This window comes from Danio rerio, chromosome 2 (genome assembly GCF_052040795.2).
Source record: "Danio rerio strain M-AB ecotype USA chromosome 2, GRCz13ab, whole genome shotgun sequence".
Taxonomy (NCBI): domain Eukaryota; kingdom Metazoa; phylum Chordata; class Actinopteri; order Cypriniformes; family Danionidae; genus Danio; species Danio rerio.
Genome location: NC_141022.1, coordinates 38,172,304 through 38,191,734, shown reverse-complemented (window position 1 = coordinate 38,191,734; position 19,431 = coordinate 38,172,304). Strand labels below are relative to the sequence as shown.

General features: G+C 34.4%; 1 protein-coding gene across 7 annotated transcripts in view; it reads right to left on the bottom strand.

The window, feature by feature from the left end:
* Positions 1 to 19,431, bottom strand: part of astn1 (astrotactin 1) — a 414,746-nt gene that overhangs the window by 144,094 nt on the left and 251,221 nt on the right. For all 7 annotated transcript variants that reach the window (XM_087241082.1, XM_087241083.1, XM_087241084.1 and 4 more), the window contains 2 exons: positions 6,803 to 6,907; positions 3,586 to 3,774 (listed from right to left, as the gene is read on the bottom strand). In XM_087241082.1, the coding sequence (XP_087097208.1) occupies positions 3,586 to 3,774; positions 6,803 to 6,907 (294 nt within the window). The remainder of the gene's footprint in view (positions 1 to 3,585; positions 3,775 to 6,802; positions 6,908 to 19,431) is intronic.

Below are 19,431 nucleotides of genomic sequence, written 5' to 3'. Positions count from 1 at the left end.
AGGGAGTGAAACTGGGTGAAATGAAGGGAGTTTTTTTTTTTTAAGAAGGAAATAAAAACAGGATGTTTGCAGGAGACTGGTCTGAAATATGGGATACTCCCATGAAAAACAGAAGTGTTGGCAGGTGTGCGTACCAGTTTAATATTGATTTGATCTGCTATAGTTAGAAATCAGACTTATATCTTCTAAGCGTAAAGGCTTATTATGCGGTTCTGTCGCCATCTTGTGGATAGAAAACTTCAACAGTTGCCGACGAGCTGTCTCTCAGAAATTATAAACATTTAAAAATAGCCTCTATTCTTGTAAATAAACTGCATAGATGCAACCAAAACAGCTAAATTTTTGACAAAAAAGCCTCAAAAGTATATTTTGTTGTCTAACTACAGTACTATTTGTCAAACTGTAGTGTCTACTTGCTGGCTGTATGTGGGCAGAGTAATACACAATACACAAAGGGTAAAGAGGCTGTACAGATGCTGATATTACTTAAAATATATTAACCAATCTATCAGCCAATCATATTCGAGATCCAGAAGAACTGTTGTATCTCTCTCTCTCTCTCTCTCTCTCTCTCTCTCTCTCTCTCTCTCTCTCTCTCTCTCTCTCTCTCTCTCTCTCTCTCTCTCTATATATATATATATATATATATATATATATATATATATATATATATATATATATATATATGTATATATATGTGTGTGTGTGTGTATATGGCTGTGTTTTCAGAATCATGCTGGTTTGAAAATGTGTTTTTTAGAAAAAAATATAAAAGAAAAAATTGTAAAAGCTATGTGACCACATTTTGACATGTGCCCACATTTGTTCACATTCAAGCAAATGTTCCTAAACCACATGTTCCACATAATGGTAACTGGTAGCCACTTAATATTAGTAAAAACAATGGAATCAGTCAATGGCTGCCAGTTTTCAGCATTCTTCAAGATATCTTGACAGAATGACAGAATTTCAATTTTTGGTGAACTGTTTCTTTAACCATCTAACAAGTGTATACTGTACGTTATCACAGAATTTGTGCATTCTTTTATTGTTTAAACCATTATCACTTTCATAAAGTTCTGCTCACAGAATTTAATGAGAAATGAGCTTGTATCTATCACTGACTGACCTTCTGGCCAGGGAAATTTGATCAGCCACACTGGTCTATTGCAGCAGCATCATTACTGTCATCACATAGCCATTAGCATGAAATGCTTTTAGCAGAACACGGAGTACTCACTGACACCTCGCATATAGATTTTCTAACTCCAACACTTCTGCAAAGACTGGGTGTTAGACTCACACAACGCTGAGCACCCACAGCTTTCATTGTGTTGGTGTTTGCCTTGTTCTCATCCTTTTTATAGAGAATGGAAGAATACAGATTGAGACAACCTTGGAGCTTATTTCTCAGATCGGAAAGAAAAGCCTGTGTGATTACAATGCATTGCTGTTTCATGAATGTCCAAGGACACATGATTGTCGGTTGAACCACCCATAAGCACAGAAACCTGAGTCACCATATAGACTGTGTAACCTATATTTTTGCCGTCAGTCTTTTGTTGTCTAAAACATGTTAGTTATTGTCCTGATTGACCTTGTACGTATACAGAATATATATGGGCTCAGCTGAGTGAAGCTGAAGCATAAAAACTAGGTGAGGTTGCCCAGGGGTCTCCTGAGTACGGAGCAGCGCTGGCCTGCATTCAGCTTTAGCCAGCCAGCCAGCCTTCTCACATCTGCCCTTGCCCCCTTTTTATTGGCTCAACAGATGTGACCAACCTCCCCAGGGCTGTGTGTGGTTTTACTTCCTCCACTGCTGTCCACATCCTCTCCAAAATGGAGTTTTTATCCTGACAAAACCAAATTTGGGTGCACGTGGTCGAACTTTCTTTTTTTGTTTGAACATCTTGTCCATTTTTTTTTCTTTATCTGTTGTGACATTTAAATGCAACATACTTAAATACTTACATACTGTATTTATTTAGTTTTATGTTCATAAAAATATTTAAATATTTAAAACATTAAATATGGTTTAAAATTAAATATTAATATATGATATATATAAGAACCCCTAGTGTTTCACAATTTCTTTTGTGACTTTTTGCGATAAAAATGAAAGATTTTGTGGTGGTAATTCCCAGAAATATGCGGACAATTTTGTGATTTAAAAACATATAAATATAAAAGAATTCTTATATTCTAATGCTTCTTTATGTTGGTCTCTTGTCAAGACAATATATAAAACAGATCTAAAACAGGAATTAAGCCAAAGAAAGGTTGTAAAACTCTTATATTTATCCACAATCTTACTTTTTCTCAGATTTCACCCCCCGGAGCATCTGACATCATGTACCTCACTCTGGACTTGCTTCCCCTACCCTAACACACCTGAAATATGGATTGCCGTAAAACTTGTCAATGGGAAGCATTTCTCTTGTTAACTGCAGGAAAAGAGCTAAACAAAAACATTTATCAATTTTACTACACATCATGATACCAGTCATACATGCAAAGCACAAATAATGTCCTTCAATTCGGTCATGTCCAGCGGCCGTCATCCTTGAACCAATCTCCATCATTGTAAGCTGCTTGCTGTTCTGTCTGTTTCACTGCCCCGTTGGTTAGATGTTTGCTCACACTTTATTTTGCAGTCTGACGTGCACCAAACGCACAAAACGCCCAATTCGCGCCAGAGGATGTCTAATCTAATAGTTTGCATTGACCTCACATATAAATCATTCGCGCTTCATCCACATCTGCTTACAACACAGGCCGCAAAACAATTCCCTCACTCTCATGTAATGTTAGGATTGTGAGGGCGCAGGTGAGACGTAATTTTTCGAGAGACACTAAAATACATCACATGCGCTGCGTATACAACGTCTATAAGTCACGTAAAACAATAAATTGCAAACTGAAATACATAGATTTTGATTATGTGGTTTGAAATTGGATGTTTTATGAGACTATTTAGATTTTTGTGATTTTTTTGCATTTAATTAAGAATTTTGCAGGATCACAAAAAATTGCAACTTTTTGTTGATTTTGCGTTGAAATTCGCAAAAAACTATTGGGTCTGATATATAAATATACTATATGGAGATGTACATCATTGCTTTGCTCTGTTTATTAACACATACAATTACCTATTTTACATATTACATTTGTTTATAATCTAAAATAAAGCAAAAATTGTGTCTACAAAAGTTTGGATTTATTAACCATGAGTGATCATGTAATAAAATAGCTGAATTAGATTTTTTAAATAAGATAACTTAAATAAATTATACATAGATTAATCAATCGATCAATCAACCAATGCAATAAGTATAAATGGCAAAATGCAATACAACACAAAATGTTAAAAACTGATCTGAAGAGAAAAAAATCCTTCAAATATTAAACGATAACTGAATTAACATGTCAATCATAAAATTACGTTGTTCTATATTTAGGTTAACGATTAAATTGTAAGAAATGCACAAAGATGTACTCTCTGAATGCGAGTCAAACTTATTAATGTACAATAATGCAAACCAGCAAGTTCAGTCTTTTAAATAAATATAATTTATATCGGCTTACCTTTGCTGATATCCTGGTACTCCAACCACAGCTGGCGTTGGACTTGTTTGTTGGGATACCATATGGTACAGGACTCCTCAAAACCATACACTGCCTCCTGGATAAAATGGTTGCCAAACTCTTTTAAAATGGACACAAAGTCGCTGCGCAGGGTGGCCCCGTCCAGTGAATGAATGGCAGAACTGAAGGCTGAAGCAAGAAAATAACAGGAGTCTCTTATTTGTGTTTCAGAGTCAAACTTTAAACTTTTCTTCACATCTCAATTAAAAGGAGAAACTGAATAACAGACAAAACAAAAGAGGAAAGAGTCAAAACCTGGTGAGCTAAGCTCTATTATTAAAAGCACATTTTTTTTTTTTTTGTGAAACTACAATACGCCTGAAGGATTCAATGTTTTATTGCAGTATGTTTGAATGAATATTATTTGAATACAGTTACATATAGTGCAGTGCTCAGTTAAAATGACAAAGCAATGCATGTGGGAAGCAAAAACATGATCTGTCAGTGCTCTGAGAAATATGTTCAGGGGAAACAAGAGAAGGATAAACAATAAGACCTTGCAGAGGTATTGAGTGCTTTGTGTAGGTTGATGTCTGACCTTTTAAAAACTTTTTCAGAATATCCATCATGAAATTAAATGTAAGCTTTTAGTCATGTCATTTGCATTTCCCTGCAGTACTTCAGAATATAAAGCACTTGTTTGCTTGCACTTTTGCAAAAGTATTGAAGACCTCTCAAACTTTGCTTGACAGCAGAACTCAGTGGTTTGCATGTTAACAAGACATGTTATTATTTTATTAAAAAAGTGGGTCTGCATTCACAGAATGCCCAGAGGAACAATCAAATTGCACAACATGATGTTAACAAAAAGAAATAACTAAAATGTGAAAAATAAATAAATGCCCGTAATAAAATTCTTCTCCCTCTCTATAACCTTTATGCCCAGGTTAGAAAATTGCCCTGAAGTATGAAGATACAGGAATTGAAAAAAATGATAACAATCAGAATAGAAAATGTAATAACTCCACTTCTCAGTCACATGAAAAATGAACCCTTTAATGGTAATGGAATAAGAAGAGAGAGAACTGGTGCAAGAAAAAAAACAAGGAAATCAAATTTTAAAGGCCACCCGGGTTATTCATTAATAGGGATATTTCTGTTGGAACAGCACTTGGGATCTGACATCTGCTCATTAAATATACAGTGTTCCTTAAACATTTGAAGCAAATTTGCTAACTGTACAAAAACTTACACAAATAGTAACTAAAGTGACAACATGCTCCACTTCTTTTTTTTTTTTTCTGCATATATCACTGAAGACTGTCTTTGTTGAAATATAATTGTGCACTTCCTGTTCCACTAACTTAACGAAACAGAAATAAGGGGAAAATTCCACACATCTTCCATTTTGGCCAAACATCTAGTACATCCGCAAAATGTTTAAAGAAACAGTTCACCTAAAAATTTATATTTACTCACCCACAAGTGATTACAAACCTTTATGAATTTAATATTTACTGTTAACTTCAAAAGCAGATGTTTTAATTTATCATTGGAAAATGCCAGCCATTGACATCCATATGAGGAAAATAAAAATACCAAGGAAGTCAGTGGCTACCAGTTTAAAATCAAAATATATTTGTGTATAAAACAAAATGAATCAAACTAATTATTAACAAGTGTGAGTTTATAATGGCAGAATATTCATTTTTTGGTTGAACTTCGCCTTTAAGTTGCTGTGTAAAACCTTTGAACAGTGTTTTCAAAGAATTTTACCAACAGATGGCTTGTTTACAGCTGAATATTAAGCTAGGATAGTACAAAAAGTTCAAACTTCAGCTTTAAACCCCTAGTTTTAAACACAATCACCATCTGGGATCAACAAAACTCTGAGAACTGCCTCTTTCACCTCAGGCGGCCATATTTGTTGGCACTGAATTTGTGCTTCACTACCCACCCAACATAACTGATCTGTCACGGTGAGGCCAGCACAGTGGGATCACTCTAGTCTACCAGACCAAGAAGAAAGAAAGAAAAAAAAACTTATGGCCAGTTAGGCTGAACCACTTTCTAACCAACGAATGCACATTATTTAATGCAAGCTTGGTAACTCTTTGCAATAAGATATCAGTTGTTAATACTATTTGATGAAATACCAAGCAATAATAAACAATGAGTGATATGTTTTATTAGAATTTATACATTTTTGTTGACACTGGTAATAATTTTTTTTTTGTGTGTGCACTGTGTATAAGTAAAAGTTTACCACACAAAATTTTAAGTTAATTAATGAAATATCCAGACACAACACAGCAGAATATCAATGACAATTGACGCAAGATCAATAAAAACTCACAGCCAATTAGTGTAGGGTGACTTTTCTCTGCTAAAGCGCAATGTTCATGAATTTTAAATTTTCTAAATTAATGAATATTAAACTATTAACATAATAAAAATATATACCAAAACAATCACCGTCACATGATGCAGTTTGAACATTCTTGTTTCTTTCATGTTTTAAACTCTGAGGTGAAGTGAATATACTGTTGTTTTCAGTTAGGCTATTATGAGGATTTCAATGAACTCATATTAGACCATTTTAATATTAAATAAACTACATAAACAGTAGATTTTTTTTAATCTGTCATCATTTATTCACCCTTTACTTGTTCAAAATCTTTTTGAGTTTTGTTCTTCTTCTGTTGAACACAAAAGAAGATATTTTGAAGAATGCTGGTAGCTGACACTCATTGACATTTTTATAGTATATTTTTTACTATGAAAGTCGATAGGTGCCAACAATTGAGTTCTTCAAAAGATCTTATTTTGTGTTCAGCAGAATAAAAACAAAACTCAATGTTTAAAACCACTTAAGGAAGAGAGAATAAGGTCTAATTTGTAGGTGAGCAGTCCCTTTAATACTGTGTTGTTTTAAAACATGTTGCTTTTCATGTGGAAACATTGAAGATATACATTAAAACACAATTCTAAAATAAATCAAAAACTGATTAAACTGGAAAAGATTAACTATTAATTCTGTCTCTCATGTCTGGTTAAGAAAAGTTGTACACAAATGTAGAAATCATTGACTAAGATTAACTTATTCTAAACATTGTTTATTGTTAATTCATGTTGGCTAATGTTAAGAAATAAAAACTATTATTGTGAAGTTTTACTCAAACATGCAAGAAAATACAATGGAAAATGGGAGTTTTACCTTGGGAAAGAGCCCACTGATTGAGCTTTACATGGTACATAACAGAGCGCAGCCTCCAGTGCTGAACCAATGGGTAACCGGTAACCTCACTGTAGTTTACCATACCTGAAAAACACGGAGGAAACAAAAAGTTAAATAAACATTTAAGAACCAATGCAACTGCCTGATCAGTTCATGGATTTTAAACAGGAATTTTGAGAGTGATATGTTAAAAGTATTGTCCCATGTTCAACTATATTATGAGTTATTTTTACTGGAAGAGAAAGACTACACTGCAAAACCCAACAGTCAACTTTATCAAATGAAATGAGAGTAGTTAACTCAAAAATTACTGAAAGTTAATTCTATTAATTTGAAAAGAGTTTTGAACTTAGTGTTGAAGGTAATGAGTTAATTAAATAAGTTAAGTAAGTTCACACTACTCATGTAGATTAGTTTTTAATTGAAATGATTTGTTGCAATTGGTTTCCTTAAATGGTTTGAGTTTTCTTAACTTATTGGGTTTTACAGTACTCATTTGGTTTGAGTTCTCTTCATTTATTGGGTTTTACTGTGCTCAAATTGCTCCGTTTACTCAAATGGATTAAGTTCACAGTACTCATTAGGATTTGTTTTTTTTTTACTTAAATAGTTTGTGGTGGTCAGTTTCCTCAATTGGTTTAAGTTACCTTAACTTTTTAGGTTAAAAGACTTTTTAACTTTTAAAAACTTTAAGTTTTAAAGGGCAGTTGTATACTTATTTTTTTTTATATTTGTACATGTACTTTTCAGAGTGATATAATACATGGAGATAGCCTTAAAGCTAACCCACAAAACTTGCATTTTGATTGTAAAAGGTATTTAAAACGAATACGTTTATAAGACTGTGTAGAACTGGCATAGGTTTTGCTTTGTGGTTTGTTGGCAGTTGATGTAGTGTAAATGCATGACTGCGAAGCCCTTAATGCACTGACAATCCCAGTATGAAATGATTTTTGAAAATGTTTGCTAATTCTAACCTTGCTCAATTGGGTATTCTCTGCTTTTCATGAGCGCATGACTGCATCACTGCAAAATACACCCTGATCTGCTGTTGCTTCAAAATCACAGTATTTGGATTACACAAAATGAAATGAGGCACAAAAAAACAAACAGTTTTCACTGTCAACTTCAAATTAAGTCATGAAAATAAAGGCACTAACATGAAACAAAAAATAATATCGTATTCCTACACATTGAGTATAAATCACACTTAGTAGTATTGGTATATTGCCTTAAAGTATGAAAATCTGAATATGTATATCCAGAATTTTGAGTCAAGACGTCTATTTTTTAAATTTATTAGCAGTAGTTAATTTTTATATTACATATTTTATTGCTGCTCAAAAAAAAAATAATTGTCAGTCATTAAAAATAAAAGCAATTAATTTTAATTATAACACAGGATTTCTGAAAAAGTCATTAACATTGTTAACAAGTTAACATTGAGAATAAACCACACTTGCTGAATTGTTTCAAATTATATAATGTTTTTTATTTTTATTTTTACATAAATTATTTATTTTTTTAAATGTTATGCCAAAATTTCTGCTAAAGAAGATTACCCTATCATTATTATTGATAGAAGAGCAAAGAAAATGAAATCCATTGCCGCATTCTCCATTTATCATCCAGCTCTCTTTAATATATGAGCCATTGCTTTTCTACCCGCGGTTACCCTTTGAGGTAAAATCTCAAATATGGCCATATGTTGAGCGGGTGGTGTAATCAATCATCTCGTCTCCTACAGCAACTGTCAGCCTTGCCGCAGCATCTAGGGAATACACAGCCATGTTTCAATTTAACCCTACCTTAATATACAGCACATCTGGCTGATCGCAAAAAATCACAACATATCCGGTCTGCAACATGCTGGCTGGGCATTAGAGCATATTGCTTTCTAAACTCGATCTGACACGTCTTTAAAACCCAAAGCATTCGGTCCTCTCTGTAAAAAATTAATTCCTCTTGACATTATCATGGATTTACTCGGCGAATCATTTTAGGCCAGTGCTAACATACGAATGATGGATTTGCAGATATAATGAATTCATAATATCTGTAAGCTGTTGATAGGAGGGATCCCATTATAAAGCACAGGTGCTGGAGAAAAAGCACTATATCATCAGCTCAAAACCTTTTGTCTTAATGATCGGGACATTCTCTGATTTTCAATGAGAAAGTCAGGCTCTAGGTGTGTTAACGTGAATGCTAACATACTCAATAACTCAACACTGTGGAAGGTCATATAATTATCTCAAACTGCTCTTTTTTTAATCATGCTTTCTCTCCTTTTTTTTTTCTTAAAAAAGGGTTTCATGCATTTAAGAAAAATAAGTTTTTCTCACAATATGCATTTAGGTAACTTAATTTTTCAAATGGTCTCAATAAATTTGTTTCAAAGATTCAGTCTGACACCACCTTTTCATTGGCATAATGTTCTCCGATGGCCTATTCTGATGCGACTGGTCTTCTACCTACAGTTTATTGTAAAAGAAATGCCCAAAATACTATATTTAGTAATTGTAATAGAACTCTCTCTAAGATAAATGTCTTGATCAAAAATAAATGTTTATTTGGAGGCATGATGTTGACAACATGAACAAACTAAAGTAAATGGAAGGGAAACTGGGTGACTTAGGAGACAATTTCTTTATTTTTCCTGCACCTTGTTCTTAAAACTTTGCAGACTGCAAAATGACATATTGCATTAAACATAACAATAGAAAAAATACATACATCTGTTTATGTAATAAAGATGGCACTTAACCATTTCATTTGTACGATCACACCAGTGTGATCAGACTTGGCTGGTACCTAAAGTGTAAAATCACACCAGTGTGATTAAAACATTCAAAGTGCATGCCATAAACTTCTAAAATTCAAATCTGATGGCGTGGGCTGAGGCAGAGAAAGAGGTGCACAGCCCTTGTCATAAATTACAACACTTATTTTAGGTTTCAGATGTTCAAATACGCATAACTACAAGCAAAATCTACCATTTGAGGTTTGTAAAATAAACGTGGATGTCTATGAAGATAGCAATAATAATTTTTCAATATAACTGGATGATGTGCTTTGTTCACGTAAGATAAACAGTGTTATAAATAATTATGAATAAAGATGACGTAAATCCAGCAGCTCGGATCTACTTTGTGGTTGCTGCTAGAACAGGTTGTCTACTTTGTGGTTGCTGCTATCAGACGTTTATGAGAAGTATATTATTAATTAAATTATGCATTCATTTTATTTTATTAACATCTACCCCTACCTCAACCCTAAACCCAACCATCACAGTAATGTAAAAATATTATTTGTTGTACAGTGTCACAAAAATGATGCTATATTGATGTGAGTATCCTCAGTAGTACCCCATCTAGATTTTACCACCCTGCAGGAGAGGATGAAGTCAAGACCGTGTAGTCGCATCGATATAACATAATCTAATAAAATACAGTTATTGTGTAACTTAATAAATAATAAAAATACTTTTGCTCGAAGCTGTATCCCTTCAAGCAACAATGGTGGCGCCCATTACCCATCATATAACAAATAATATGATCATCATTAAGCTGTTTAAAAGACAAAATATTCGTTCTATCACATATTTAAGAATTGGAGTAACAAAAATTTGACAATATAATCGCAACCTTTGTCAATAGAGAAAAGCGCAAAGCAAAACACTTAAAAAAGCTAAATTACGATATATACATCAAATGTGTGTATCATATACTAAATCACAGAAAGCACAAATACAATAACAGTGCCGGATTTCTTAAGTGCATAATAGCAGGTAGATTTAGAACTGACATTGTAGGAAAAATTAAATTGATAACATAATAAATTGTAAAACAACTGTTTTACGTTAAAAACATCTCACAATGTTACTCTTTAGCTGTATTTTTCAAAATGTAAAAAAAGCAGCATTGGTGAGCTAAAAATATCTATCAGATACAGGCATTTTAAAAATCTGGTTAAAAAAACCTTCTTAATTAAAAAAAAATGTTTAATTAATTTAAAAAGAGTGTTATCACACTCCAATAAAATGCTTGATTGTTTCAATCCAAATTCTGGAAAAATATGAACACAATGGTCAGATTAGTCTATATTTTACCCAATTTTGCTTTGAAACAACCCAATATTTTATAGAGTGTGCAATTTTACTCCTGTACTCTCTAACACAGTTGAACAAAGAGCCCAATTCGTTTGGATCATAAAACCCCAAAGTTCACACTCTCCTGTGCTCTCTGGGGTAGACGGCTTTCTGACACCGAGCGCAAAATGTGATGAATAAGCCTCTAAATGCGCTGCTCTTGCACTATCCTCACCTTGTACAGTTCCCACTTAAAACCATCTAAAAGAGAAAGCGTGCGTGCCCCTGTAGAGTGCGGTAGTGTCAGTGAGGCAGGCGTCAGAGTTTGGATAAATAATAACAAGCACTAGTCGCACAGACCCTCTTTCCTTTTTACTCTGCTAAAACCCGCCGCTTCAGAGGGCCACGTCTCCTTTTTACCCCATGGGCTCCGCGCTCTCATTGTCTGACAGAATGATTAATATGACTGAACTCCACATCACAAACACAAGTTCAGAGGCTGTAGTCATCTTTGCCATTCTGCTGCGTGCCTTTGGGTGGTGGCATCATTAGCGAGGAATGATCAGGCATGCAGGCAGACAATCAAGACCCACGTTACCATTTGAATATGAAAGTGTGCGCAAAAAAAAGCAAGCCTTAAATAAACACACAGATCCGTATACATCTGTTGATCCAAACACATCAAAAGGGTTGAGTCAAGAGTAAATCTTAATATTAAATTGAACTCTACGCCTTGAACAGTGGGGTGACAGCCTATAACTCATGAGGACGTGGGTAAATCTAGATGTTTAAAATCCTCTCTCTGGGAGATTCATAGTGACAACCGCTGGTAGCAGACATCGTATGGCTCATGAAACCCCATTAACAGTTGAACTCTCAGTTCACCGTTGGATGAGCGGAGGAATGGATGACTACAGGGGGAAATGATTGAACATCGGGACGTATTTGAAACTGCAACAGGCTTATCCGATAGAGTGCTAACTGTAAAGCTGTGAAGCCAACTCAATCTGAGCACAATTAAAAAGACTATGATGTTAAAAGTGGAATGAAAGTGGTGTTAATTAAGTGAAAACATTTGATGTAATATGACTCAATCAAGTTACACACTGTAAAAAAGCAACTGTGTAATTCCTAGTTTATAGAGGGTATATGCTGGAATCCTAAAGATAATTTCAATATCTTTTTAAGACCTTTTAAAGACCTCATCGCCATTTCAAGTTCTAACCAGTATCAAACCTTTAACTTAATAAACAGTTGTAGTTAAATAAAACAATAGAGCACAACCATGCAACAGAACTCAGATTACCTCAGAAGAACAAAGCTTAAAAGAATAAATTATGCGGTTGTTTTCAACGACAGGCTTAAGCCACTGATTAAACATGTCTTATTCAGACAAGATGTGCGCAAAGTTTGTTTTGCTCTATGGTTTTGCTACATGTGTAAAGCATTACATTACTTTTCCGTGTTTGTCGCAAATTACGTGACATCACATTGATGGAGGAGCTTGACCGGACACCCCCCAGCCTGAACCAATTGCATGGATCAGGCACGCCATTGTTAATATTAGGAGGAAAATAAATATATTAACTTAATATATATAATTTGCTTTTTTGGAGTCAAACACTTTGGACAACACTTGAACAAAGTTTAAGACTTCGTAAAAACGTGATTAAGACTTCTAAATAACTTTTAAGGGCTTTGACTTTCTGATAATGGATTTATCAACTTTTAATACTTTTTAAGACCCCGCGGACACCCTTTTATAACACCTTTAGCATCTCAAATGGTAAGAAATGCATTTTTGTTGAAACTCGTTGGACCAAAAGTTCTCTCAACTCATTTGTTGACTGTGGCCATTCATGAGGTTTGTTCAGTCTTTTGTTCAACAAAGAAATAAATAATGTTATTGTAAAAGAATAATTCATGAATACACCCTTGCCATGTAGTAAGTAGTTATGCTTTTAATAATCAATATTACTTAGTTCTTAAATGCATGGTTACACTGTAACAATGACACTTCAAATAGTGCAATAAAAAAACGAAACAATAAATGTTAGAAGTTAAACATTTAGAAAAATACAATTGATTTAAAGTCAGTAACTGTCTTTACAAATGTATTGGCTAAATCTAGAATTTGCCATTTAGTAAATATACATAAATGTATGGTCCACCAGTGACAACATACAGTCATATCGCACTGCGATGAGTGTGATACTGTGTTTATACAACAGTTCAATGGTATAATTGTGCATCTCAAAAAGAAAATCAAACACAGACGGTCTAAAAATCATTTTGTATGAGAAACAACTTTTTTTCTGCTGTTCATTCACATCTGCAGCTGACGTCAAAACAGAAGAAGCCGTTGCTACTTCACAAATGTCATTTTAGAGCTAGCATTTGAATGATTTTCTTGCGTAATGTCTAAAGTGATGACAAAACAGATGACTTTGCTAACATTTTGAGATTATAAGGCTGAACGGCATGAAATGCCATCAGTCTAGAGAGATTTCCCAGTATTTCTCTGTTGCAATGGGGATATCATCACAATAATTAACATCTAAAATCCAAAGCAACGCAAAGACTACCAGATTGTTTGCGATAAGGAAAAATGCTAAACACATGCAGGCATTTCTTCTTTCTTTTTACTGACAGTACTGCTTCGTTACTGCAGTAACGAAAACAGGACATTCATTAAAAACAAACCAAAAAATAACTCAGGGTTACACAAAGAGTAGCAAACACAACATAGTCCCATCTCACACTCAATGCACTACAATTATTTGGTATAAATACAGCACTGCAACATACAAAAGAGAGAGATCGACTTAGAATGTCTCTTACCAGATTTATAATGATTTGATCAGCTGTAGTTTGTAGTTTTACAAGAGTTTTTATCCTCTAATGCAGCGGTCCTTAAACAATTTATCACCGCGTACTGGTCAAAGCTTGACAATCTTACCGTGGACAAGGGGGTTGCAGGTGTTTTGTAGGTTGTAGCTTGCCAGGCGACCACACTGATACAAGTTTTATTTATGGACAAAATTACAAAGCACTGCAGTGTTTAGGTGTTTTGTGTATGTCTGAAATAATCAGTCTTCCGAAATATGTATATTCCATACAAGCTGAAGCTGATCGGTCAGTTCTTGTCCGGTGACTCGTAGTGCGCGCATCTCAATTGAAAACAATGAACTTGCACAAACTCTAGAAAAGACGCGATATGCCAACCGCCCCTAAAAGGTCGTCATTTGCAATCTCCATCAGTTGATCTTTTTGCACAGACATGCTGGATTAGTTGGCAGATTTGTTGACCAGTGTGTTGCTGATCTTTTTCTTGGCAATACTCGAGTGCTTCACTGTGCCTTTTTCCCTTAGCAAAGAAACTTTCCAAAGACGTCTGTTTCAATCCCATTTTGCAGCTTGTGGGTTAAATTTGGCCACTCAAGTGACCATGATGTAAGCGAGAGAATACAGTCATTTTTCAAAATGAATGCCTTTTTAAAATAAAGGATGGTTCAGACTCAGATAATAAATAAAACAGAAATAATTAATGATTTTTGTGCAGCCCAGTACCAATTGATCCACGGACTGGTACCGGTCCCCGGTCTGGGGGTTGAGGATCACCGCTCTAAGGGCTTATTATGTGGTCTTTGTCGCTTTGTCGATGGACAACGTCAACCTTCTTTGCTCTGCTCATATATAGAGGTGGTGGACTGTTGAGAGTACAATGTTGATCTGACTAATATGTCAGATAAAAAAAAACAAAAAAAACAAGTAAATTAAATAAGTTACAGTCAACACTAATCATTAAATAATTTCTATTTTCCAGATATGTTACTGTTAGTTAGAACAGTTTACAGTGCACTATTCAGTAAATATGACTTAAAAACAGTTAATTGTTTAGTTTTCTCTGCACGCTGGGATGTGAGAAGGTATTTTAACACAGGAAAAAAATAACATTTACACTTTACCTTTAACACTCTCTTTGTGTAAAAAAAAAAAAAAAAGCCTTGTAAGAATCAGAAATCTTGTTGTTCATTCAAGTCAAGCACCTCATTAAACATGCTCTGACAGAACTTCCTTTAGAACTTTCAACTTTCAAATTAAAAAGACACCAGGATATCACATTTTCAACACCACAAACACACATGTGAAATGAAACGACAGTTTGTAGGCTGTGTTCGTTTGCACCGTCAATGATGCAGCGATGTGCAAATAAGTATTTTTAAACATTTCTGGTCATTAAAGCTCCTTAGTGACATTTAAGAGTCATATTTTCTCTGACATTTATCGCCTTTCAAATTAGCATAAACGGAAAAACAGAGACATTTGAGTGCTTCCCCGCAAATAAGTCAAAAGGTCATGCAAACAAATTAACACGGTAAACAATTTGGCCGACAGGACACTATCCGTCAAGTGGATCTATCTGTTCCAAATATAGAGGCTCAAGGAGGAGCGGACACTTCTTAAAAGATCAAGGTGACATACTTTCCCTCTCAGCCATACTGAGGGACGTCTCTCTCTCAGAATCTCCAGACTTCAGAGCAGATATCGCTGCCTCTGTGCTTTACTGGTCACTGGGCCATATGCTGCCATTTTAATTGAGAGGGACTTTGGGAGAGGGACTATGTGTTCCAGAATGAATCACTGCCACTCAGAATGATGTCAGTGATCAACAAGGGCTTCCGAAGCAGCATAACCGCAGGGAGGATGAATGTTTGACACCGCCGCTGCTGTCTAAATCCTTAACTAGACAGGAACCTATGCACAAAACTTCCTCCTTTTATTCTCCTCATCGCCCTAGTACCTCAAGATCCATCCCAGGTTACATTTCGCTGACAAAAAGTGTACTAAAAATGGAAAAGCTGTCCTTTGTGTTTTTAAAAAGATAGATTACTGCTGAAAATTATGCCACTGATCCACTAAAAAAACAGACTAAAAAGGCTGTATTAAGTATGCTAGTGCAGAAGTTGGTAATGTTGCTAAGCAATGAAACACTTCACAGCGGGCCCCTCGATGTCAAAATGACAAGAGAAAACACCTCAAAAATGCAAATCAGTTTGATGTCAATAAAAAAAACACCTCAAAAAGGACTACAACACAGTCTTGAAATCGATTTTTGATAGACTCTTTATCTTCAATCCAGTGTAAATTTGTAATTTGCAAGTGCATCTTTCAGATAAAAAAAAACTAGTTCTGTATAAAACTTTGTGTGTTATTATTTTGTTGGTCAAAATAGCATCAATGTGTGGATGTGAAATGGACATTAAGGTTTTGACATCGGTAACACTTTATTTTGATGGTCCATTTGTGTATTAGAAGACTGTCTGCTTAATATCTGTTGATACTGCTTCTTCAACACATTTAACTGACTATATGAAACTTAGCAAGTATATATAAGCATCACTTGGGAAATATATATTAAAAAACTTTTAAAATTTCAAAGGAGTGCTAATAATTTTCTCTTCAACTGTTTGATGTAAATGATTAGTGTTTTAGCTTTTCAGTATACACTAATCAGAAAATTATCTTAACTGATATGCATAACTCTGCAATAAAAGTTGTCAATTGAGCCTTTAACATGTTTGAAATGTGTTGTCCCAATTTACAATTTGCTTTAAAACTGCCATGAAATGTGCTAGAGGCAGTGTAATATGAAATTATTTTGCTACCAACTTTTTATCCACCAATGCATTTTTCTCTGGACACTGTGCTATTTAATATTTATCTGTAATCATCTGAGAAAAATAATATATAGCCTACAGCACTATGTAAGCAACATACTTTAGGTTTTACAGAAATGTAAACAGAGTCAAGTATTTCCAATAATCATGGGTTGCCCAGATCTCAGTAGATGCCAAAATTAGGGTGTCTGCATTGGCCACAGGCATCTGAAGGGCCACCAGTGAAGGATCCAGGGCCCATGCTGTGGCACCCACTGTATTAATTATCACATCTAATGTTGTCGGCTAATTAATTGACGTTTACAGCAGGAAATGGTTCCAGCAATTCAATGCAATTAATCAGTGTCAAAGAATAAATTAAACCCCAATGTGATTACCATTGAGGACTGCGCCCAAAACTGAATTTTAATGGGGCTCTTTCCCTCTCTCTCTCTCTCTCTCTCTCTCTCTCTCTCTCTCTCTCTCTCTCTTTCTCTCTCTCTCTCTCACTCACTCTTTTTTTTCTTTACTACAATTATTAATTTTTCCAATAATGTTGTCAAATCCATAAATTGTGAATTTGTTAAAACCACAGAAGCTTTTCAGATGATGGTTAAGATAAATTGAATGTGTGATTCAATCCACAAATAAAATGGCAAAAATATTATTTGTTAATTAGTTGAGACAATTATCGGCGAAAAGGTTCCTACATTCCACGCAATGTTCACGCACAACTGGATTCTAGTTGGATAATGACAGAACAATTATCAGCGTTGTTCGTGAACTGCTCAACTCGAATTGTAACACAAGCAAGTGTAATAAGAGGGACAAAAATGTCACATTGCCTTAGCAACTGCATAATGGATCATTTTTTTATCCTACAAATGGGGGGCATGCGAGGTAAAGAACATGTCAAAAGTCAGATTGTGAAGAACACTTTCCCAATTATATTTCTGAGAACAGCCAAAGCTGTTTTACCCTCCAATTCATTCTGAATTGAACTGAACAATTAGAGAAGGGTATAATTTTCTTGGCATTCGACAACTGCGGCGTTACGGTAGACAGAAATTCCACATTTGTATATTAATAAGTGACAGATGCAGCAGACTAAACAAACAGCAAAACTCACACAACATGCTGTCGCTGCAATGCACAAACAATAAATAAACAAAAAGGAAATGTTATGTATTCCGACATAATACAAAGCAATTAAACATGATCTTCAAAAATCATCCACAGATAAGCTCTGAGAGACGTCTACTCAAAAGCAGAGAATTAAACATCTGCCAAAAAAGAAGAACTAAAAGGCCAAACTTCTGAAAAAAATGTACTGTCAGACATGAGAAATTACACGGTTTAATGTAGAGATGTTAAGGGTTAATCGTAAACTAAAGAGATCAAGTTAACAGCAAGATTTTGTATTCTTGAACATATAATTGGCTTTGCCATTTACAGTATTTATGTCTTTTGCCTCTCAGAAACTGTAAAAACAAATGTAAAGACTCATTAAAGTTGCAGAAAAGAGACTCAAAAGCATTTCAATTCTGCACTAGTGTTTATGTATTATGGAATTAACAATGCCTTTAAGAAAAGTACGGCAGAAACTAATAAGCACTGTATGCAAATTTGCCTCAGTGTTTACCTTGGAGGAAGTACCGGAAAAACAACAGCTTCATAATAGATACACAAAGATGACAATCATGTTAATAAAACATAACAATTCACATTAGAAGAAGCCAGCAAAACTATTGAGCTGTGTTGCAATGCATATAAATATTGCTTTGCAGATGCTATACGCGGCTTTGGAAACTGACTAAAAACGATCCTCTGAAGATGTGACCTCTTCTTCCAATTCCAATTACTGACAGGTCTAATAAAGTATAGATAGCATGTGTAGTTCCCCGTTGCCCAGAACACATCCTAAAGGAGAACCTGTCATAACAAGAATAAACATGAGCCGTGTTTTGTATTCTGAGGCTACAATAAACACTTACTCGAGCAGCCATGATAATGTAAGTCAATAGAGTTCAATTTTTTTATTTATTAACTTTTAACTGGAGTTTTCTTTATATACTGTAGTTTAGTGGAAAGTTCATAGACTGCACTGCAATTAAGCAAATGAATCAACTCTTGGGACAGCATGCTAATTTGTTTGATGTAAACTTGCATCTCATTTACAGAAGATGCAAGTCTGAATCATTATTTATTGAAGATCTGCTTTCTGCTCAAAATACAGAAATGGCCTGGTCACAGATTTCTGCTGGGAGTTTTCTTTCTCTGCTTTGTCTTTTATGGACTCTCATAAAAGCATCCGTATATGTATCCAAAGATAAAATAATGATGGCTAAAAAATTAAAGTTACCCGATTTAAGTTTGGTTTAAAAGAGGACACATAATTACATTTGACATTACATTTCACATTTTGTGGTAGGTTTTTAGACAGAAACACAGTTTGACTTTTTTTTTGATGTGGTTTGGTTCCATACAGCAGTTTTTTTTCTACTCACACAACCATTTCTACAAAATGGTTTACAAAAAAAAAAAGAAAAAAGAAAGAAAGAAAGAAAGAAAGAAAGAAAGAAAGAAAAAAAAGAAAAGAAAATACAGTGAGAAATGTATTTTTCATGCCAGAGCTCAGAAGTTAATGGCCAGATTCGCTTTTACCTAATTTCTGCTGAGTATATTTAGATGTGATAGTCATTTATAATTTGGTGTAAACAACCTTAAAACAGGCCATTTATTAAGAAATGAAAAAAGCTTAATAATAATAACTATTATTATTATTTCATTATTATTAAGTAGGATCTTGTTTATTTATTTATTTTATTTATTGTAAAAGTCTAAAGAACGGCGCGCGC